This window comes from Neolamprologus multifasciatus, chromosome 6, assembly GCF_963576455.1.
Source record: "Neolamprologus multifasciatus chromosome 6, fNeoMul1.2, whole genome shotgun sequence".
Taxonomy (NCBI): domain Eukaryota; kingdom Metazoa; phylum Chordata; class Actinopteri; order Cichliformes; family Cichlidae; genus Neolamprologus; species Neolamprologus multifasciatus.
The window spans coordinates 29,322,912-29,345,961 of NC_140444.1; the positions used below are offsets into that span (position 1 = coordinate 29,322,912).

The window sequence follows — 23,050 nt, forward strand, 5'->3', positions numbered from 1 at the left end:
ATGATGCAAGGCTGAAAAAAATCACTGCGATATCACCTAATCTTACTTTCAAAGTGTGACACGTGTGTGTTCTGACTGTCAGCCTAGCTTATGTGTATAAATACGTGTGTGTGTGTGTGTCTGCTGACACCAAGTACATTGGGGTACAAATTCTCTTTGCAAACACATGCACAGTGTGAGCACGTTTAGCCGGCCCTTGAACGGTGTCTTCTTTTCTGTCTCCCCGCTGCAGATCCCTAAGATGGCGGTCGTCACTGTCACTGACGTCAGCGTAGTGCCAGCAGGGCTGATGTCAGTGTTTCTGCTGCTGTTGCAGGTATATGACTGACTTTTCAGTGATGAAACAAAAACTGACAGATAAAAAAAAAAAAAAGAAAAGAAAAGAAAAAGAAGTGGATGGCTGGAGAGCTGAGAGGGCACTAATATCTCGCAGCCAAAGCTTTGCTCCTGCCGTCACACCTCTTACAATCCAAATTTGACAACTGCCACCATTCACTTTCCCGTCTTCCTCCCTACCTTTTCATTCTCTCTGCTCAGCAGCTTCTGTTTCCCTTTCTTCTGCTCTCTATATCTCTTTCTTTCTCTCTCCTCCTCCTACGCGCGCCCCCTCACCTCTTTTCTCTCGTTGTTTGATCAGCAGAGCAGCATCTCAGCAGGAGTATTTAAGGAAAGAGAAGGCTCCCCTGCTTTATTCTCTCTTTCGCACCCCTCTGCCTCACATCTCTCTGTGCTCTCGTTTGCTCCTTTCCCCCTGTTTTCCTCTCACTTTAAAATTCCTTCTTCACTCCTCCTTCTCAAACTTTCTTAGCTTTTTCATCCCAAATTCTTCTTGGTGTTGCCTTTTACACAATAACCACAGTGCTTGTGTACGCATCTGCTTGTATCTCTTTAAGTGCGCGCGTGGAGACGGTACAGTAGTAGTGTTCAATTACACAGCAGGAGAGTTGCTTCTGAGTCACTCAAACTAATCTGGCCTGAAGGTGCAGCCCCTGAGACCTATAATGTGTGTGTGTGTGTGTGTGTGTGTGTGTGTGTGCATTGCTAAAAGCACATTTTTATAATCAGTTATTATGTCATTGTGTCACTGAAAAAAGATATATATATATTCTGGAGGACTCTAAAAGTAGTTTAACTCCTTTTTCCATTTAGATGACCTCCCCCTAGTTTTGACACCTTATATACGCTACTGTGTATGTTCCCTTTATGCACGTTATATTCAGCAATTTTCATAGCAAACACAAATCCTACTGAAAAACCCAAGCCAACCCAGCTCAACAACTTTGTTGGTGATGTATAATGCCGCTGAGGGTTATTGTGCTGGTAGGAGCTTGACTGTTTCTAGAAGATGGATGTAGCCACTCCAACTTAAAAATAGTTGGTGAGCAAACATTTTGAAACCTCAAGTTTCGCATTCTGGCTTTCCCCTTATTCTTTAAATTTGGTTGTAAACAGACAGTAAGAGAAGGGTACCCCTGGCTGGATTAGTTTGGTTAGAAAGGTGCATTTAGCTAGCTTAAAACATCCCCAATATACAAAGTGTGTACAGTTTTTTTTCCACACCAGGATATAAACATGTAGTCATATGATAAAAGATGTATGCCCTCTTTAATTCTTTACAGTTTTTACATTTAATGATACAATAAAAAATCATCTGATTCTTAGCAGGTCTTAAAATTAGCTAAATACAACACCAGATGAACAACACTGTATTATTATTTATTTAACATATCCTCATGTTAGAACTCACTGATTCAGTTCTGCTGTGATCCCATGTGTTTCCACTTCCTTTGTATATTGTCAGCTTCTTCCTCTGTTCGTTGTTGCGCTCCCCCTCATTGTGGTTGTAGTGTTTGTCTATCTGTTAGTTCAGCTTGTTGTCAGTCTTGTCTTTTTCATGCTCTTGTATAGTTCTACTTTTGTTGCTGTCAGCATTTAATTAAAGCTGCGATTTAGCAGCTTTGGTCTGCTGAGTTGTCTGGGTCCACACCCTGTTTGCCACACACTACATGACAATGACACCACATGACAATGTGAGTGCATGGGAACTAACTCATTTTGGGAGCCACCCAGGAGTGGCCGTTTAACGACCTTTGTTTGAACCTTTTTAAACAAAGACTCTAACAGTACATGGCTTTTTGATCTAGGTTTTTGCTGCTGATACAATTAAAAACATAGATTCTAGTCTTATTTTAGCTGCTGAGCAGGTGAGATGTCCTCCCAAGAAGAGTGCAAAAACATTTTTTATCCTTCCCAACTGATAGACAGAAATCAAGCTACAAAAGCACTCCAATGGAGGAGCAAAGTCTGGGGAGGAGGTTGGAGTGGATAAATGGGTAAATTTAAAAAAAATCATACTTTAACACAGGCGATTTATGTGCTTTTCCTGATTCCATCACACAGCTAACCTTAAACAGATACCTTTACTTTAGCGAAGGAACGATTTCACCTTGAACTGTGTCATATTGATATTATAAAAAAGAATAGCACGATGCTGTAGAAAAAGATCCCACCATTTTCATCCACTTCATATTTGCACTTGAGAAAAAGTGGCCACGTTGTAGCCCATGTGTTCTTATTCTAAACACAAACATTTCATAATCCTCTGAATGGTTTTATACACCGTGGTAGGCTGCATGTATGTTCATGCATATTAGCAGCTTGTTGGGACTTAGTTTCTCAGGGCTGAATCCCCACACTGAGGCTCAAGAGACGTTACACAAGACAAAATTGTTCATTGGATGCGACAAGTATTCTCACCGAGCTGCAGAACGATGCCTGACAGCCTCACACACCTCATCAAGTATTTAATGCAAACTATGTTTCATGCGTGTGCTGTGTGTTTCTCTGTGTGTGTGTGTAGATGAACTGTTTTTTATAAGAGCTGTGCACTGATGGAAGACAGGAGCACATCCTCTCTCTCTCTCTCTCTCTCTCTCTCTCTTTCTCTCTCAGACACACGCACACACACACACACACACACACACACACACACACACACACACACACACACACACACACACACACACACACACACACACACACAGATGAGGCCTCCAGAGTTCAGCTGGCTCCGTCCATCGCCATCGGCAGTCAGCCTTTGTGCATGTTGTTAGACACTAAGGCATATAAGGAGCAGATGACACAGAGTGATGGGATGGCAGCTGGAAATTGAGCCAAAGTGAGTGACAGCTCAGTTCTAAACTAATAGAAAATGAATCCATTTTCTTTTTACATTTTTGTTTTTTATTGAAGGACTAGTCCTTTAAATTTGGACCGTTAATAGCACTTAGTGGCTGCTGCTTTATCAGAGGACAGATGAACACAAAACACTTTTCAAAACGCCCCAATTTTGACCCAGGTGACAGTTTTGCTCGTTGGCGCTCTCATGCAGTAAGACTCAGCAAGACCTGGAAGGTATCAAAGCTCCACAGCACTCATGCTGGACGGTGAGACCTGAATCATCCTTTAAAGATTGTCAAAAAGAAATCAGCATTCAGTGCAAATTCGACCTTAAGTTGGTGTAATAAGTTCCCTTATTACTAAACTGTGGGATAAGTGGAAATGGTAACAGTGGGCACACCTAAACGCCCTGTCATATAATTAACTCTTATTTCTGGATTTTGATTGGATCATTGTAACAACTTCATTCTTTTCTTTATCAGTTATTCTGTTGTAGATTCGCTGCTGTTGGTATCATTGTCCTGCTACATGACCCAAGCTTTATGTTTGTAGGTATGAATTAAAGCATGAATGGTTGCCTGCCTTTCTGTGTTAGCCCTGCAGTGGACTGGCAGCCTCCTGCCCTACGACAGCTGGGTTAGGCTCCGGCCTCACTCACTCGGTTAAGAGAATGAATGGAATAATCTCTTAATTACAATGAGGACTGAGAATAAATGCAGTAAAATTTCATGTATCACATCATCCGTTTTAGCATAGTATAATGAGCCAGAAAGTCAATGAAATGCACTGTAGTGGTTAGTCTGTACAGCTTCCCAGCCACAATTACTGCAATTTAGCAAAAACACTAACGCTGACTTTTTTTCAATGTTTTTTTTAAGGTTTTGAAATGCCTGCAGTCGCTGTGAGTGACTCCCAGTCCTTTAAAGGACAGGTTAAACGTAGGATGTCAATTGCACAATCACGTGTGATGAAGTGGACGAGTGGACAGCCATTTCAGAGCCACTCCACGCTGCCAAGAGGGCTGTGATTTGCATTGGCCTCTCTGCCGGCCTTGGTTTTTCTCACTGTTTCCCGCTGAGCCAAACGTAAACTCAAAATGGCAAACATAATCAACTCCTCCAGGTGGTCTTATGAGTCATATGTTAGAAGTTCCCTTTCACTTTAATCCAGCCCTTGATTAAAAGGTCCTCAACAGGGGCTCTGAATCCCACCTGCTCTTCGCTGCCGGGGTCGATATATGAATTATTTAAACGTCCGCAGTCCCTTTTGCTTGGCTGGTCTCGCATCCACGAGAAAGGGCGGTGACATTTTGTCTCATAACAGGACAGACAATGGGAAACAAAAGTTTTCAGCCACCAACAGGAAACCAGACCACATTTTCAGCCTGTGAGCAGCTCACCTAAAGGCAGTGCAGGCATCGTTTTCTACACCATTAATTATGTCTGTGCTTTTCAGCGACAAGCCAAAATATCTGTTGTGATTGGGTCTTAGAAATCTACCTTTCTTCTTTCATTTAAAGTGTGAAAAGCTCTTCCAGACTCAATTTTCACACTACAAAGCAATCAAAGACAAAGAATACAGGCTTGAGAACTGATTGCTAGTGTGCTAGTTTATTGATTAGGTTAGTGACTGAGAAAGGCTAACTCCAGCAGCCCTGTCCTCATCTTTGCTGGATTTGGGGAACTTTGGAAAAGTTGATCTACACTTTACTCGAGGCAGCATTATGCTGGCTAACCACGTTATTATTCTTTTTCCATTTAAAAGCCTCTCATCTTCATTTGTTATCACGCTAAGACTTGAACACAAAGAGATCAGAATAAAAATTGGCAGAGAAAAAGCTCTGCCTCTATACTAGGAATCATGTCATTCCCTGAGTGATGTTCTATGAAGGATGAAGGCATCAAACATTTGAAGATGCCAACACCAAAGTGAAGATAGCAGCATTCCTCACTTTCTAATGTGAGCGTGGACTGATAACAGTACAGACCATCCAAGAAGTTTGTGCTTCAGGATTGTTGACTGAAATCCTTGATTAACTCATATGAGTGTCTGTACATAGACCTGTAAAGTTTGTGAGTGCACGAAAGCTATTTATTGTAATTCCTAGCTTAAAAACAACAAGGTGGTATACACTCACTGGCCACTTTATTAGGTACACCTACCTAGTATTGGGCTGAACCCCCCTTTTGCTTTCTGAACTACAGTCATAGATTCATCTTTCATCACTCATCTAAGTTGTCTCCATCTCCGACTGAAGAAGTCACAGGGATGAGTAACAAAACGTTTCTCCCACTGAAAACGTTATGTCCAGATGAACAGAATCAACCTGGGGTACCCTGAGACCATTAAACCCCTATCAGCAGCCTGAACCTTTCCCACTAGGCAGGTTGGATCCATGAGTTCATGTTGTTTACCAGATTCTGATCCTGCTATCTGAATGTGGCAGCAAAAGCGGAGACTCATCAGACCAGCCGATGTTTTTCAATTCTCCCGTTGTTTCCTTTGGGTGAGCCTGTGTGAACTACATCTTCAGGTTCCTGCCTTCCTATCAGCTTGAAGCAGTCTGGCCATTCTCCTCTGACCTCTAGCATCGACAAAGCACTTTCACCCAGAGAACTGAACTCGCTGGATATTATAAACTCAAGAGATGGATGTATTTTGAAATACTCAGATCAGCCTGTCTGGCAGCAACAACCATGCCACATCACTTAAATCACCTTTCTTCTCCTTGAAAGATGCTCAGTTTGAACTTTAACGTGTCATCTTGACCACAACTACCTGCCTCCCGGCATCGGGGTTACTGCCACCGTTTGAATGGCTGATTAGATTCTACTGCATTAACAAGCAGTACCTAATAAACAAGTGTACACCTCCATATACAGTTAACTGTCTCATAAACAGAAAAGAACACATATATATTTTGATCACATGAAAACAGACCCACACCCACAAAACACTGTCAAAGTGTCAGCGAGAAAAAAAAAACCTCCCACAGTTTGTATGTCCCAGTCGACAGGAACAAATAATGTCTGAGTGATTAAGTAACAAAGATCTGACGCAGGCTGAGGGCTTCCCACGGTTAGGAAATGTTACAGACAGCATGAAACTCTTCAAACACTTTGGACAGAGACACAGTGTTACCTAGACTGTCCATGCAGCGTGAAAGACAATCGGAAATCTTTGTTCTGTGTTGAACTTATTTAGCAACATTAGACTAGGTGTGTGTGTGTGTGAGTGTGTGTGTGTGTGTGCAGCAATGTAAACTATAAGAGATCAAGACAATGTTCACCGTTCGAGGTGTCGCAGCAGGAGGGATTCAAGTGTAAATCCATATTCAGCCGGTGGGGAACATGCATCAGGCCCAGCAGTGAGTTTTCTACAATGTGATCCCCGCCTCCCGTCGAGTCTTCCAGTTTGGCTTTTCCTCCTGGTGGGAACATAATTCAATACAAGTGTGGACAAGGATTCTTCTTGTTGAGTGGACTTACAGGCTTCTTCTGACCGTGAGATGCTCCAAAACAGCGAGTCAACGACTGTTAAAAGCTGCGGAGCTTGCCTCAACTGCGCACATGACTCCATTTTTTAACATCTTTGTGGTCGGAGATGCATAATTTATTGCCTCAGCCAACATTGCTGAACAGTTTAAAAGCGGCTTACTCAACTGAAAGCCATGTTTGACAGTGACAAGTACTTTAGCAAATCACTAACTGCATTTTATTTTTGTAAAACTTTAAGGAAACTCAGAGAGAGGTGCAGACAGGGGTCAGCGTGGGTACAGATACTGCAAAGTTAAACGAGACAAATTTATTTGAAATTCCTCAGCGAATGTTCGTGTGTTGATAATAATAAAAAAGTGATAATAGGACCTTCGAAGCAAAAGATGTACGAGTTGATTTCCTTAAGTCATTTTTGCAGCACACAGCGTTCTGTAATGTATTAAAAATGAAGCCAGTGAAAAAAAAGTGCTTTTAAACCTGCATTCTTTCTAATGGCCAGCAGGGGGAGACACCTGTGATTGAACTGGAGGCTACCAAATGCGTTTTCTAGGTTCATTTGACCTTTTTTGTCTTTTGTTTTTTACAGGATGTTTTTATCATGGTGATTTATATGTGACTGGACTAAATCACTATTAAATAATGGACCTTAATAACAGAGGATAGAAAAGCTTTCTTACCACTCCACAAAAGGTTTGTGTGAAGGGCTTATTCAACAAAAACATTGCCAACAACACGACTTTTTGTCATTCTCCCATGAAATATCACATTAACTGAAGTTTTACATTGTACTGCTATTGTAAGAAGAGCTCGTGATCACCATCGAGCTATTTTGCTGCTCACTTGTCCTTTGACAAATTGACAAAAATGACATCACCCTCATGCCTGTGTGTGAGTACGGATCTAGATCCAGAAGGCGATCCACTTAGCTGAGTATAATGACTGAAAACTATATATAATCAGTAAGAGGATTTGAATATTTATGGTGCCTTTGTGAAAGGTAAGGCGATGTCCATATAAGTGACTCCACAGCAACAGAGCTGCAGGGGATGAAAAATGGAACTGCAGTTCCTCTAGTGGCCACTTGAAGCTTGATCCAGAAGTGAGTCAGTCCCCCTACACTTCCACGTTAAATTGTCCAACTCTAGAGAAGAAATAAACATTTTTACAGCTTGGTGCATAAAATAAGTTTAAGCCTCTTTCCCTCTTCATATAGCTCCCCCCCCTAAGGCTTAACATTTGCATTATTAGGGGTCTGACTGACAGCTAGATGTGAGCTGTAGCTGTCTGCTAGCAGCTAATGTCTTAGCACTGGACCCTCTCATCCCAATACGATTACTTCTCACTGTGAAAGACCGACAAGACAGCAGCCCAAATGTTAAAACTATGACGCCTCACAAAGGGGCTTCACATACTAGTGGGTGACATCACAATGGCTCCTTCACTCTCTTTCCCAACACACAGTTGTTCCTTTGTTTGCCTTTTTTTTTGTCTTTCATGTAAACCCAGTGTCATAATCTTTTTTTAAAAAAATCTGTGTTGGTGTCAGTTTTCTTATCTAACTGTCAAATTCTTCCCTTAAAATCAGGAAATAGAATGAGTAGTAAAGGTATTTTCAATAGTCAAACTGCGGAAAACTTGTTTTTTGTGCATTTTTACTAATTTGCATTATTGATTATAATCTTTGGCTGGTGTTCACAATAACAAAGCACTTATTATGTTGCTTTGTTGGCAGCATGTTGACTAGTTATCTACATTTCTGCATCCAGGACCTACAGCATTTGTACACCTGGTACTGTATCGTTGCTTTTTGGCATCTTTCAGATCATGATTTGATGCCACATCAAAGTCGAGACGCTGCCCTCATCCCCATCTCACCGAGCAAACTCAGATTAAGTGACAGAAAGATTTCTCTCCGTCTGGGCGACAAAATATTGCTAAAACTTTTATTTTTTTCCCCACCAAGCAGATGACACGAACAATAAATATTATTGCTGATGCTCATGCTGATCTCTCACAAGGTCAGCCATGTCGTAAACAGGAGTGTTTGAAGAGATGCTAGATAAATTACAGGCTGGACTCTGACAAATGACTGTGTCACTGAACTAATGAGTAAAGCAGCATGACGTAAAATGAATGCTTCGAATGAAAAAGAGCCTCCAAAATGTTAAGACATGTTGTACATTCTATGCACACATATGCACAAACTGTCCTTGTTCAGGGGTGGAAGAGGAGGTGGGTGATGCAGAGGGGACGATGCAGAGGGGACGATGCCCAGCGGCGAGCACTTTCCCCCCCGGGGAGGGCTGAGTGCTTCTCTCTCTCCCGCCTGGAGCTTCATCATTTATAGACGAGACAAAATAAAACAAACACAACAAAACGGCGTGAAGTCTGGGAGCTGTGGCTCTCACAGATACACACTCTCACGCGTTGAGAGGCTAGCAGAGATGCACACGGAGCAGAGTTTTGTCCAATTCCTTGCTCCTGCCTCCCAGCATCCCTCAGCCAGCAGCAGTCAGGTGGAAATCTTCTATTAGAGTACCAACAATGCCACACACTGCGCACGTGTGCACCCGGCTGTATGTAACATTAATGGTGTGATTAGCCAGGTTATTGAAGCTAAATTTACTCTAAATGCTCTGTGTCTATTTTTGCACCTGGAAGCGCCCTGATTAGCATACAGTTATTAGCATAAGCATAGCGTGGTAGGTACTCTTTCTGTGTGTGAGTGAGAGAGAAGGAGGAGGTGAGACAGGGACTAGTTGTCATCAGTCATGAGTGACATCGCTTTACACAGTGCTTATTTCAGATTTATAGCTTCCTACCAAAGAGGCCATGTTGCTTTTGTTGCTCAAACTGAGCTGACTGACAGAGACTGTGGTGTCATTCAGACATCAGCTGTCAGTGTTCAGTGAAGCCAGTAGAAAGTCCACATCAAAGATGTGAAAGGAGTCGTTTATCCCGGACATTAAATAGTAAAGGCATTCAGTATTGGACAGTAAGCTTGGAGAACTTGCAAAGACTCAGATTTAAAAACAAAAACAAACAAACAAACAGAAAAAAAACACTGGTCAAATCTGCTGATCCAGAGAAATTGTCCCAGCAGCAAATATGGCGAGCCCAATTAAATTAGTAAGAAGATACCATTCAATATCACTACTAACCACAACATACAGTCTTGGATCAAATTTCTCTGTAGTGTGCCAGTGCAGCTTCAGTTAGATCTCTAGGTATGTTTTAGTATGTTTTATGTTTACACTCATGTGAAAAAGAATACAGTTTTGAAAAGGCTCTGTGTGGTCCAGTGGAAAAAGTAAGTACACAATTACTTTTCCCTAAAAAGAGCATGGCTGCACAGTTTAGGATTGCAAAGTTGCATCTCAACAAACCACAAGAGTTCTGGAACAATGTTCTTTGGATAGATGAGACCAACGTGGATCATCGGATCAACCATAAACTCCTCTGTGTACCAAAGTATTCTAGAGTCAAATGTGAGGCCATCTGTCCAACAGCTAAAACTTGGCCCAAACTGGGTCATGTAGCAGGACAATGATCCCAACAGCAGCTAATCTACAACAGAATATCTGAATAAGAAATTGAATGAAACAATGTGTTACAATGATCCAGTCAAAATCCAGACCTAAGCCTGGTTGAAATGGTGTGGTGGGACCTTAAGAGAGCTGTCTGTAAATCATGTGAGGGACAGATGAAGTCATACAGAACACAAATGTATAGTTATTGCTGTTAAAGGTGGTTTTATAAGCTACTGAGTCATGGGGTTCACTTAGTTTTTCACATTGTTGTGCTGTCTGTCCAGTTACCCATGCATGCTAAATACCAGAGTTACCATAATCACTTGTTTTTCAGTTAAAAGCAGGGTTCAGATCAAGCACCGTGAAAGTTCAAGATATCAGTGCTTTCATCAGCCCAAGTTAAAACCAGACGCACTGAACGAGAACCTTTAAACACTGCTTACTGTTGATTGGGTAACAATAGAGTTATTTTCAGACTGTTAGTTGGCTGACTTTGAAGACATTTGTTAGTGCTGATTTTTTAATATGGAGTCTGTAAAGAGTGAGAAGCAGTTACATAAGAAGGCTGCATCTTGAATTGTCACATAACGGGAACGCTAAGTGGAAAACGCAGGAATATTTCCACAGCATAAACATCCCCTGATTTTCAGCTTTGGCACCAACTTTTACAGAAATTCTGCTCTTATGTGTGTTGTTTTCAACAGCAACCAGTTGCTATGTAAAAATGCTGTAAGAAATTACTGACTATAAGATACAACCAGTTATTAAGAGAGAACCACAATGATTTCAAACATCAATGTCTTTGTAGGTCTCATAAGCTGCTCGGTGATTGCAGTGTCTCAGGTGAGTCTGACTCAAATGAAAATAAAAAAAAGTCTGGAGGTGTGGAGCTAGAAAGAAGCGGGACCTCTGTATCTACTGCAGGCTGAGCTTCTGAGTTGCGTTACAGGTAATGTAGGCGGCAGGTTTTGACAGGGAAGATGAATGTGTGGAATTATAAAACGTAGTCTCTGGCTCTGTATTGATTTTGATCCCTTTCACAGATGTAATGCTGAAAAAAGGGATTGAGAGAAACACAGCCGCGCTGTCAATCAAACGTCATCTGTCAGCTTCACTGAACCCGTCCTAAAGTCGACCTTTGCAGTCGTGAAAGGAGCAGCCCGGCTCCGATCCAGACATCCAGAAAGAAAAAGTCCTCCTTTGACTATTCAAGTCCCAAAGGCAAAACTCCAAATCCAAAACTGCCCATCCCACCCTGCCTCCCCCTGCTGCACCGATGACTTTGACGCTAAAATGCCGTCAATCCCCATCAGATCGGCACAAGAACGGCCTGTGAATGTCGACACAGGGAAAAAACTGAAACTTCTCCTGCCTCTCTCCTCAAGCTCATGATATCAAGGGAAAGTGGGAAAACATTTTCACACTGAAACACTCGCTCACTCGCACACAAAGTGAGCGCTGACCGCTGGAGGCTGAGAATAGATGTTCCAAGTTTTGATGCAGTTGATGTAACTATTATTTCTCCCATTTTTTTCCTGCGCTCCTCTCCCCTGCTTCATGTTACACCTATCTCGTCTTCTCTCCCTCCCCCTCCTCCTCTGCCGCTCGCTCTCATTCCTCTCTATTCATCTCCTCACTCTCTCTCTCTCTCTCACTCTCCTTCCTCCCCTTTCCTCTCCTCTGACTAGGCTCAACTCACTCCAGTATTTTTAGTATTAGTGAGTAGGCGTCGCCAGGTCCTTATGAATTTTCATGGGTTTGTTTAGTGTGTAGGCTGACATGCTGCTCTCTCTCACTCACACACACACACACGATCAGAGCAGTTTAAGAACACAAGAGTGCATGCTAACACACGTGTTAAGTGAGTAGGCTGACTGCTGGTTAATGAGGATGTTTGGAGTCTAGGGAAGAGCCAACAGCCTACAGCGGCCCTGTCAAAGTCAGCACTATCACCCTCATCGTCCTCCATCATCCTCTTCTCTCTGACTTATTCCTCTTGTTTTCCTTCTGACTCCTCTCCAGCCGGGGGCTTGCTCAGATGGAGACGTTCTTAATCCAGGAAATTAATTATCTTCATTTATCTGCTTCATCTCACACCCCTAGAGAGTGGCTATATGTGGGAGAAGGCCCAGTCAGATGTGTGTGTATGTGTGTGTGTGTTTGTGTGTGTAGCCCTGGGATTATGTCTGTGTATCCGCAGGAATATCCACATTTAAGAGTGTGTTGTAACTTACTGCAGGCGGGCAATGATCATATATATTCTGCCCCTGTGTGTTACAGTAATTACATTACAGCCTGACATGTGGGGTGGCTCCATTCTATTAATTAAATAAGAGGAAGAGGCTCGAGTCTGAGAGTGTGTGTTGTTGCTCTGTCCATTAGATACGAGCATATGGATCACGTCAGGAAGAATTAGGCCGTCGTGGTCCTCGCACTTAGACTTGGAGGAAGCACACACACACTTGTGCACAATTATACACTCATGTGGGCCTGTGCAGTGTGTTTTGTGATGTTTCCTCCACACAAAGACATCTCAAAGAAAGTCTGGATGGCTGCAGCAGGAGTCCTCATGTCTTTGTTCTCTGCTCTCGTCCTTTTTCCTCTGGCTGCAGCTGGTCTGTGGCTTGTGACAGATCCTCCAGCCTCGGTGTGTGCCGATTTGCAGCACGCATAGAATTGTGCATGTGCGATTGTGTATCTACGTGCTCTTGCCTGTTCCCCTCTCCTGTCCCACTTCAGCCCAGATTAGAGCGTCCGTCTCCTGAGGGAGACAAAAATATAAAAATAAAGCTTTTTACCAGAACACTGATCTGAACACACACGTATATATACACATATCGTGCGCGCAGACACACACACACACACCAGAGGTGCACAATAAAAGCCTACAGAGAGAGGGACAGAGAGCTCTTTTGCAGCAGAATCCAAAAAGCCCTTTTCTCTGAGTAGTCAGTAAACTGCAGAGATGGAAGGAGATACAGAGATACATACAGAAGCAGACAGCGAGGCCCAGTCTGACGGGGCATACGAGTTATACTAAATGTCTCATGTTGCCAGGTTTCTTTATCCTCCTCCAGCATAACCTGCTTTATCTATCGCACATTAATAAGTCAGTGGGTAGTTTTGGAGAGCAGGAATTTTTCCAAGTACAAATGTTGGAGGTAGTTTCTGTTTCTATAGTGCCGAAACTGGGAATCATCATATTGCAGCTATTAGATTTAGTGAGGGTTTTTTTGTGTGGCTCATACTGCTTATGTACAGTGGTGCTAAATACAGATATTTTTTTGTAAAGAAAACATGAAGGAGAGTCACTGCTTTATGATGCCTCGTTGTTGCGCTTATGCGAGCAAAGTGTTGGAAAAGACACTCAAAGGGGCAGAATGGAGGACAGCAGAGAAAAGCAAACCAGTGAGCTATGTAATTGAATTAACACATAACAGTAATAATGATAATACACACACAATGGGACTGCAGTGAAGTGGATACAGAATCCTGCTTTTTTGTCTTCACAGGAGTGTTTTTTCTTCTTCAGTGACACAGATGATAGAGGCAAGTCATACATCATGGCTTTGCAAATTGTACTGCAGTATCTTTGGATCACGATATCATCGCTGTCACTGGAAACCTGTCATGATAGCAGCGATAGTGATAGATGCGTTACACTGTGATTGCCACCTCTCGATGCTTTTGGTACTTTGATTGGATGAACACAAGTGTCGGTTGTGATCACGTTTCATTTTTTGATAATGCATCAGTGTAACACACTGCTTTTCTAAATTCAGTAATCACATTACAGCTATGATTGTGTCTTTTTTGATGTATTTTTTTTTCATTAGGTCATTAGGTAGGGGTTTGTATGTAAGACTGAATAATGTAACGAGCAGTGTATCAAAATACTTTCTCCAGGGAGTAATTAAGTACTGCCCTTTTTAAAAATGTAACAAATGATGTTTTATATATTGCTTTTACCAAGAAGCCTTTCATACTGAGGGTAAACAGGGAGAAGTTAATCAGAACTAGACTCATAATCAAAGGGAACAGGCTTTATGGAGTGATGACAGCAAGTTTGAACATTTTGGTGCAGATCATCATCAACGTGTACGGAGAAAGGCAGGAGAGGTACAGCAGTGAGTGTCTACAACCATCTGTAAAATATGGTGGAGGCTCTGTTATGGTTTGAAGCTACATTTTAGTCAGTGGTGTTTGGGATCTTGTCAAAATGGATAGAATTATGAACACAAATATATTGACAGATTTTGATCCACAAAGCAATACCATCTGGAAAGCATCTGATTGGCAACAGCTTCATTAAAATCATACCTGGATAGAAAAACAATGGAGCGCTGTCAGTCATTGATTGGCCTCCCCAGAGCCCAGACCTCAGCGTTATTGAAGCAGTGTGGGATAATCTTGACAGAAAACAGAACAAAAGGCAGCCAACATTCAAAATAAGAGCTTTGATTGTCCCTGTAAAAGCCTGGAGAACTATTCCTGGAGACTACTGATAGAAATGAGAAGAAAGTTACGAGTTCGGGCTATTTTGCCTTCCATACTGTATTTCCATGTATATTTTCAGATGTTTCCAAATCTATAGGTGTGAATGTGTGAATAATTGTCTGACTGTATGTGTTAGCCCTGTAGCAGGTTGGCAACCTGTCTAAGGTGTACTCTGGGACAGGCTCCAGCCCCTACCCCCCTGTGACCCTGAAGTGGAAAAGAATGGATGGATAGTCATAGAGCTTATTTTTCTGAGGATACAAAAGAACATGGAAAAAGTTCACTGGCTTTTTGTAAATGGAGCTTAGGCAAACCCAACTTAGGGGACTGGCCCACAATGTCTATAAGACCACTCTCAGCCCCAAAAAACAGGGTTAGAAGAAGTTTCAGGAGTGAGAAGGTGAATTCCTCTGTCAGTTACAAGGACTGTGAAAGGTTGTCTCTGGGCCAAAAGCACATAATAAAGAAAATGAAGACATTGAAATAGTATTAAAAGACAATAAAGCATCAAAACAAGAAGATACTACCTGATGGTTGACCATTACACCGCCCCAGAGTTCCTATTAGCCCTGCTAATGCAGACAGTAGAAATGCCAGGAAGGTTCCTGGTTCTCCGGATCTGTTTAGTCTAAAAGTGGCTAATGAATAATTGTGTTTTAGTTTTCTTAAACTTCATGTTTAACACTTAACACAGAAGTGTGTTTAACACAGAAGAACTGACACAACCCAGACAAGTAGAAAAATGTAACCTTTACTTATTTACAGATTGTACAGAGGTACTGAGTGACAAGGTAGTATTTACAACACAACTAGTAGCTTAGAAACCCCTGAACTTATACACAAGTGAGATACACGGCAGGGAGACCCACAGGACTACACACCAACACACTCTGTCCACCTAGTACAGTGTATGTGTGTTTGTGTGTGAACACCTGGGCCAAACTGAGATCTGTACTGAGCCCCGGGAACACTAAGTGTGCTCCTCGATAGCGGCTATGTGGGAGCCAGCCGGGTGCCTTACCGCTGACATCATGGGGCCAGGAGCCAGGAAGTGTAACCATCCAGGCCTCTGACCAAGACATGGAAGGGTACGTGTTGGTTCGTGTAGTCCGGTAGGTCTAACTCAGGGAGAACTTAGGTGTTGCAGCAAAATATGTACCACCAGAAACACGAGCACGTCATGCAATTTGAAAAATCTGAAAGTAAAACCAAAAGGTTGGTGTAAAAACCTGTGATGGTGGACATACAAAAACGCATACCTCATGCTCGCTTAATCACAACGGTACAGACGCAACATGTGTGTGTGTGTGTGCCTAGCTGTATTTGTGTTGTATGAGTAAGAGCCAGGTCAGAAGGTTACGTGTGGGACGAAGGGAAGAGAGTCCAGAAAAGCACACACACACACACACACACACACACACACACACACACACACACACACACACACACCACAAACAACCTGTAAATACACACATCCTCTGTCTTATATAAATGCCTGCACGGTGTAAAACACACACGCACACAGACACACACGCACTCACACTCGCTCACAGGTAAAACAGCACAGACTTGTAGTGGAACTACGTGGGTGGGAGGGGGTTTTTGTATTAACCACACAGGCTGGACGATCATTATTCATTGAGTGTGAATCAGATGACCCAGCTACGTGCAGCTAGTTAACAGGCATAGTTAACTAGTCATTAACCCAGCAGTGACGACTGTACAGTGAGGTCCCAACCAGCAACACACCAGAGGGGAAAAATAAAGAAATAAATGAAAAAAAAGAAAAAAACAAAAGCAAACAAAATCACGATAATCTAAACCATGCCAGTCTTTTTTTGTTTTTAAGAAGCAGAATTAAAAAGCCACGTTGTTATTGAAATGAATTCAACACTTAATACCATTCAAATCAAACAAATGAAATCAGTTTCTAACATTTAAAACAAAGATTTTCTCTGTACAGAAGTATAATATTGCAACCTGATATTGTGCATATAACTCACACATCAAACCTGTTAAGATTACCAAAAGAGGGGCAGCGTTAACCGTTCAAAGGTGCTTTTTTTGTTCAAACTCTCTTGCATTCTTTGCAGCCAATATATATATTAGATATATGTGAGCGTGGTTTGCCTGTGTGTGTGTGCGCGCGTATGAGAGAGAATAGAGCATAGAAAGAAAGAGAATAGACAGACGCTCAGCTAATGGGATATCAAGTCCTTTTTCCATCAAAATCCTTGTGTTAAAAAAGAAATTAATTAATAAATTTAAAAAACAAATCAGTGCCCTTACTCAGTAGATTATGGATTTCTAGAACACTCATACACACATTGCCAGCTTGTTGAGTGTGTCTGTGTGCGTGTGTGTGTCTGTGTGTGCGCGAGTGTTGCCTCTGTAACGAGTCACTTTGCAAACTCTCCGCGTTGCCACGTGACTCTCAGTGCTGAAACACAGCGCCGTGTTCTCGCCAACACAAGAGCCACACAAGTACCAGCTTACTCTGACGCGCGTCCAGGAGCATTCATTAGATGAGTAAATCTGCAACAGCGATACACTCAGCCTCTAAATTCACTACGGAGACATTAAAACCGGCTCCTTTGCTTGACATAGAAAGTTATTAGAAAAAAAGCACTGGGATCCTACGAGAGCCGAACGAGTTCTCACAGCTACTGATGTTAAGTGATTTCCAGCAAAATGTTGAGTTTTTTTTCTTTTTTCTTTTTTAAAAACACCACGACTGAACTTTAATCTTCTCATACTCGGTCTACTCTACAGGAGGAAGCAGGGGGAGTGAAAAAAGAGGAATCGAGGAGGAAACCTGGTTAAGGAGAGGGGTGGAGGAAAAGGATCAGTGGGAGGGGGCAGGGCGAGGGGATAGAGCGCGGGTAAAAGTTCAAAAAGAAGAGAACGATTTAAAGTTTGTGTTGTGTATACTGTATGCATGATGCTGTACCCCATTATCTAACACTGTAAAACGTCCGACCTCACAATGGAACGGTGCCCTAAACCCCAATGCCAAAGAAGAAATTAAGAGAAAAGACATCTATTCAGCGAATGACTGAGAATATTCATATTTTTCAGTATAAAAGTGTTTTTGGTCAAACGTCTTGTGTAGGTGGCAGGGTATAAAATCTACAAAGTGCACAAAATGAAGCTATCTTGTAGCCTCGACACACACACCCAACCCTACACTACTATCCTAGACTACTGCGTATGTGTATATGTGTGTGCGTGTGTGTGAGTCTGCATGTATGCATGTGTGCATATATGACCCTGTATAGGAGTTTAACTGTAACACAGGGCAGTAGGAAGCATGCAGTATGACCTGAAGGCTAGCTAAGAGAGGAAGCAAGGATGCTATACTGTATGTCTCTAGATCGATAAAACACTAGAACACACACCCTCATCCTGAGAGGCTTTTAACTGGTGGCCGCGTTCGGACCACTTTTTGGAATGTTCAATTATCTGACATCAACAGTGACAAACAGTCTGTGGTTTTCCTGCCCCCCACCCCCGTAACAACAGACAGCACGTGTGTGTGTTCGAGTGTTTGTACGTCTGCGGGCGGGCGCCGATACACTTCTCAGACCTGTTTCCTGACCAGCTGCCCGCTGCCCGGTCCGGTCTGTTACATAGATAGTGGTTTCTGTTCAAGTCAAGGATTACTCTAAGTGAAGTTTACTACTCTTTAAGCCATGCTGGCAGTGCAGTTTGGAGGCTCAGACAACATACGGGTTGACTGTAGAAATCATAGTGCAACAGGAGAGTCCTAGAGAGGGGGTGGTTTAGGTTAAATATGCGTGTGTGTGTAATCTCAGAAAGAAAGGGGTTTCTTGTGTGTCCCCTTTATCTCCAAGAGGCTGGTGAGAGGGCGTGACAGGTCGGCTCGTCTTCCAAACACTTCATCACAAGTTCCCTTACGTCCCACTGCTGGCGTTAAGAAACCGTGTACAGTGTCCCTTGTATTCCACAGGATGTCGATCCGTCTTGTCGGACAAATTGTCAGTTCGTGCCTCGTTGCCCGCGGCTCGAGGTTGGTACACACACTGACACTCACACACACACACACACTCTCTTCATCTTGTATTGTGCTTCCAGCTGTCCCTGTGGCCCTCCCATCTCTGACCTATGGAGGGTGTGGTAAAGAAAACATTGATTTATTTACTCGCTGTTAACCTTTTTAGTCCCGAGCTTCCCGCTTTTCACCCGTGTGTGCGTGTCTGTCTGTGTGTGTGTTTCTTGTGCATGTGCTTAGAATCAGAGCTGCCTCGTCCGGTCACACACACCTCTTTCTATGCATGCGTGCGTGTTAGTGTGTTTCAGTGAGATTTTTAGTGTGCTGTGTGTGACTCTCAGACGTCAGACTCGATGCTGGGCATGCGGCGGTAGAGCCGGGGTCGGTTGCCGCCCGCGCTCGAGGCTCGCGGCGCTGTCACATAGCTCATTGGCTGCGAGGCAGCAGGTGGGACCATGTAGGCCACAACGGGAGGCTCCTGCGGAGGGTAGAACACCTGTTGGTCGACCTGGCCGCCATGCTGGTTGAAGTGATGGTTGCCATGGTTACCCAGGGTAAGTGACACAGGCATTCGCTGCTTATAGAGCTCATGGGCGGAATTTCTCTGTGGCATTCGTGTCGTAGCCTGGGAGGCGGGATCGCGTTGTGCCGTGCCCGGTGCCGACTGTAGGAAGGGGTTGTGGGATGGGCGGTCGGGGAAGAGGCTCTTCGAGCGCCGTGGCAGAGGCATCGGGGTGTCTAAACTGTGGTGGTGGGAGGGTGAGGGAGAGGGGGGGCTGCGGCTGCTCAGCGGACGATCAGAGCGCATTGTGAGAACATTAGCATAGGCCCCCTCATCCAGGGTCAGCTCCCTCTCCCTATCTCTGTCAGGCAGACTCAGCCCCCGCATGTGGGGGTGGGCCTGCGACTGCCGCTCGGGAATGCCGTCCGGAAGCACATTCTCGTAAGAGTGCTGGCGACTCAGCTGGAGGTGCTGGGCCGAGGAGGAGGTGGGGAGAGGGGACGGGGAGGAAGGGGTGGGCTCAAAGTGGCTGACAAGCCCGTCCCCCTCACCCACCAGGCCCAGCTCGCTCTGGGGAAGGTAGTGCGTGAACATGTCCGCGCTGTGTGGGTGAGGGTGTGTGTGGGAGTAGTGCGAGTGCAGGTGGTCTTCACTGATGTCATACAAATTCCCCAGGTGGGCGCAGGCATCGCAGCGAGCTTGTGGCGAGCGAACAGTGTAGAGGCCAGAGTAACCGCTCAGCTTGGTGAGGCAGGAGCGACAGTGGCCGGGCCTGACACTTTGCGTCCCTGGACCTGCGTTTGGAGCTTCGAATGAACCTCCGACCTTCTCTTTCACACTAGAGGGAGAGAAGACACCGCTGATTATACACAAAGAGACAAAACAAGCACCTTAAACGGGGCTTTATGTGCGATTAATGCTAAATAAAATACCTGCTGTGAGTGTAGGTGCTGTATTTCTTATCCTTCAGAGAGTGCAGGTCGGCCTCAGCGCTGTGACTGTGGTGTAGGAGGCTGGCGCTCAGCTGCAAAATGGGTGCGTCTGACTGGTGGGAGTGTGTGTGCGGGTATGTGTTGTCAGGTGGAAACAGGTCAGGGGGGTAAGGGTGCTCATCACTTCCCCCCTGGCTGTCTCGCTGGTATGGGGGAGCGGACTGGAGACTGGCCTGGTCTGAATCAATGGAGTAGATCTTGGATGCTCCACCTCCACCGCCTGCTCCTCCACCGCCCCCACCCCTCTTCCTCAGTTGATTGATTGGCTTAAATCCGCCCCTTGCTGCCATGGAGTCAGAATCTTTGTGCGAAGGTGGCCGACTGGAGCACTCCGAGAGGTCCGAGTGTTGTGGGTCCTCGGGTAGGTAGCGCTGGCTCTTCATTTGTGGCGGTCCGGGCCCAGATGCAGGGGCGGGGCTGTGGCCTGGAGATACGACGCTCGGCTGAGTCTTCAGGGTCTCGACACTTTTCTTCCACAAGGCTCGGGGCTTTGATGCAGTGAGGCCCGCCCCGGTGAGGCGGGTCTGGCCGTTGTCATCTGTGATTGACAGCTGGGGCTTGTTGGGGCTGGTCTGGTGGGGTGGAGCTTTTTGTTGCCCAGGAAATGGCGCAGCATTATTGAGGAGGTTTTTGTGCCTCCCGGACAATGACAGGAAGCCCTGTGGACCCGCAGCGTTGCTATAGAGACCTGGACCCTTCTGAGGCAGAGTATGGAGGGAGTTACCTAGGAGACAAGGAGAGATGCACCTTAGACAGAAGATACAAAAGATGGACGATTGGTTGGATGCTCAGCCAGGTCAGCTGATACATCATCTACTGCCTCGACATGCAATGTGTGGCATCTAATGCATTTCTAATCACGAGGAAGGCGTGGACATGACAGTCAGCAAGGTGAAAGTAGTCACCTTTACTCACGCATACACACAGTGTAAAGAAAAGGCAGCTGCTATGTGAACGATCTTATTACAGGTGACACGGCTTCCTGATTTGCGCTGACGCAATATATTAGTTTTGAGCTCACAGCTCAGAAAATACAGTTAGTAGAACCACTCTATGGTTTAGAAATGCCCTTGTTCTTCCAATTAAAGCTTTTATTTAATATAACATGAACCTGATCAGAAGATCTGCAAATGATGATTAATGATTCATGACATCATCATAAATTATGTTTCATTTTTAACTGAATAACTGTGTAGGAAAACAGAGGCCCGTTTCCAGCAACAGTGTGTGAATTGCTTATTGCGTTGCCTAATGTAAGTTTATTAAGTTAGACAGTAAACTGATCGTGTTAGCCCGGCTGAAAACTGTTGATTTAAGAAGCAATAAATTGGATCAGTCATCGGTTCGTCTCCAAATGCCCCCCAAACAAGAACACTTTCTTCTGAAACTTGTCTACACCAGGCCATATAACAGTCGGTTTCACTCTTCAAAACCAGCACATAAACGCTTGGATGATTCTTTCAGTTGACGACCTTTAAGGCACCTCAACCGCTCATTGTTATTTATCATCAATGATTCCAACAACCACTAACAACATCTAACCAATGCCATTTAAAATGATAGACTTGTCTTTAAGAAGTAAGGACATTTCCAAGTGACCCTCTGAGTGTACTGAGTACCTTTCCCTGACATCATGTCCATGATGCTGGGCTGCACAACGACTGTGTTGCGTTTGGGAGAAGGCAAAGCGATGGACTTGGCAGACTTGAGCAGGTGCAGCATGTTGGCTTGAGGACTGAAGTCCAGCTCTGGTGCCTTCTTCTTCATATCTATATGAACGCCGTGGATACAGCTCCATATACCCTGAGAGGAGACGAGGAGAGGAAATTAATGGAAGAAAAGGAAAGGAAATGAGAGCCGGGGAGCAGGGAGATAGGAGAGATAATAGAGAGTTAGTGTAATTCACAACCCAGTGACTTCACAAAAAAAGTTCAGACAATCCCCGAGACTAATTTCCTTGTGAGGTAAATTAGCAGAGACCTCTGCATCCTCTCTCCAGTGCGTTTACTGCAAACCTTAACCTCATTTTGTTTTTGTAATGTGGCTAGAAGAGATAATCACCACTTTTTTAGATGAACTGCTTTCTGAGGCGCCTAGAAAATTAAATTTAGGTGATGATGTCACTGGAGGGGGCCTTTGAGTGCAAGGAGATGTTCTTCCTAGAGCCACTTAACCTCCAGCATCGCTGCTCTAACAGCATGTGCACGCCAAGAAACACACACAGTCACACAGACACACACACACACACACACACACACATTGGACTCTTTTTGTAAAACACTTAATGTGTGAAATGCTGCTCGTCTGGAATAAAAGCCCTGCCTAACACAGAGACATGACATATGAATAATGAAATAGTGGTCTGTCTGTGTGTGCCCATTTTGTTTTTTGGGTGTGTATTTGTGTGTGCGTGTGCATATATCAATGTGTAGCCCTGCTTGGTCAAGCCTGTACCTCATCTCACTCCACCTGCGAATGTGTTGCCATTTTTAGAAGAGAGCCAGCGACGCACCGAACGTCAGAATATTCGAAATCGGATGCCATCAGCCTATCAGCAAACAGGATGACATTTAGCAGTGGTGAAACTGGGAGAATATCTTTGTTCTTTCACTATTTTTTTAACTTTCACGTGTGAGAGAGAAGGGCGTTGTGTGTATGTAAATTAACTCGCGTCCGCGTTCTCATCCTCTTGTCTGATTCCTCTAACCTGTCGTCCGTGCGCGCAGCAGTAAATTCATCTCTGCCTCAGCTGGGCTCCATTATCACACTGCCCCTCCTTCCTTTTTAATCACACATACACATGTGCAAAAAAATTGTTGTATCCTAACAGTAACAACTGT

The 23,050-nt window shown here is 44.0% G+C and overlaps 1 protein-coding gene across 3 annotated transcripts in view; it reads right to left on the reverse strand.

Moving 5' to 3' along the window:
- Positions 1 to 15,439: 15,439 nt before the first annotated feature.
- The window catches only part of grin2ab (glutamate receptor, ionotropic, N-methyl D-aspartate 2A, b), a 114,379-nt gene continuing 106,768 nt past the window's right edge, over positions 15,440 to 23,050 (reverse strand). For all 3 annotated transcript variants that reach the window (XM_085163591.1, XM_085163592.1, XM_085163593.1), the window contains 3 exons: positions 21,830 to 22,013; positions 20,151 to 20,934; positions 15,440 to 20,056 (listed from right to left, as the gene is read on the reverse strand). In XM_085163591.1, the coding sequence (XP_085019717.1) occupies positions 19,054 to 20,056; positions 20,151 to 20,934; positions 21,830 to 22,013 (1,971 nt within the window). In that variant the 3' untranslated portion in view covers positions 15,440 to 19,053. The remainder of the gene's footprint in view (positions 20,057 to 20,150; positions 20,935 to 21,829; positions 22,014 to 23,050) is intronic.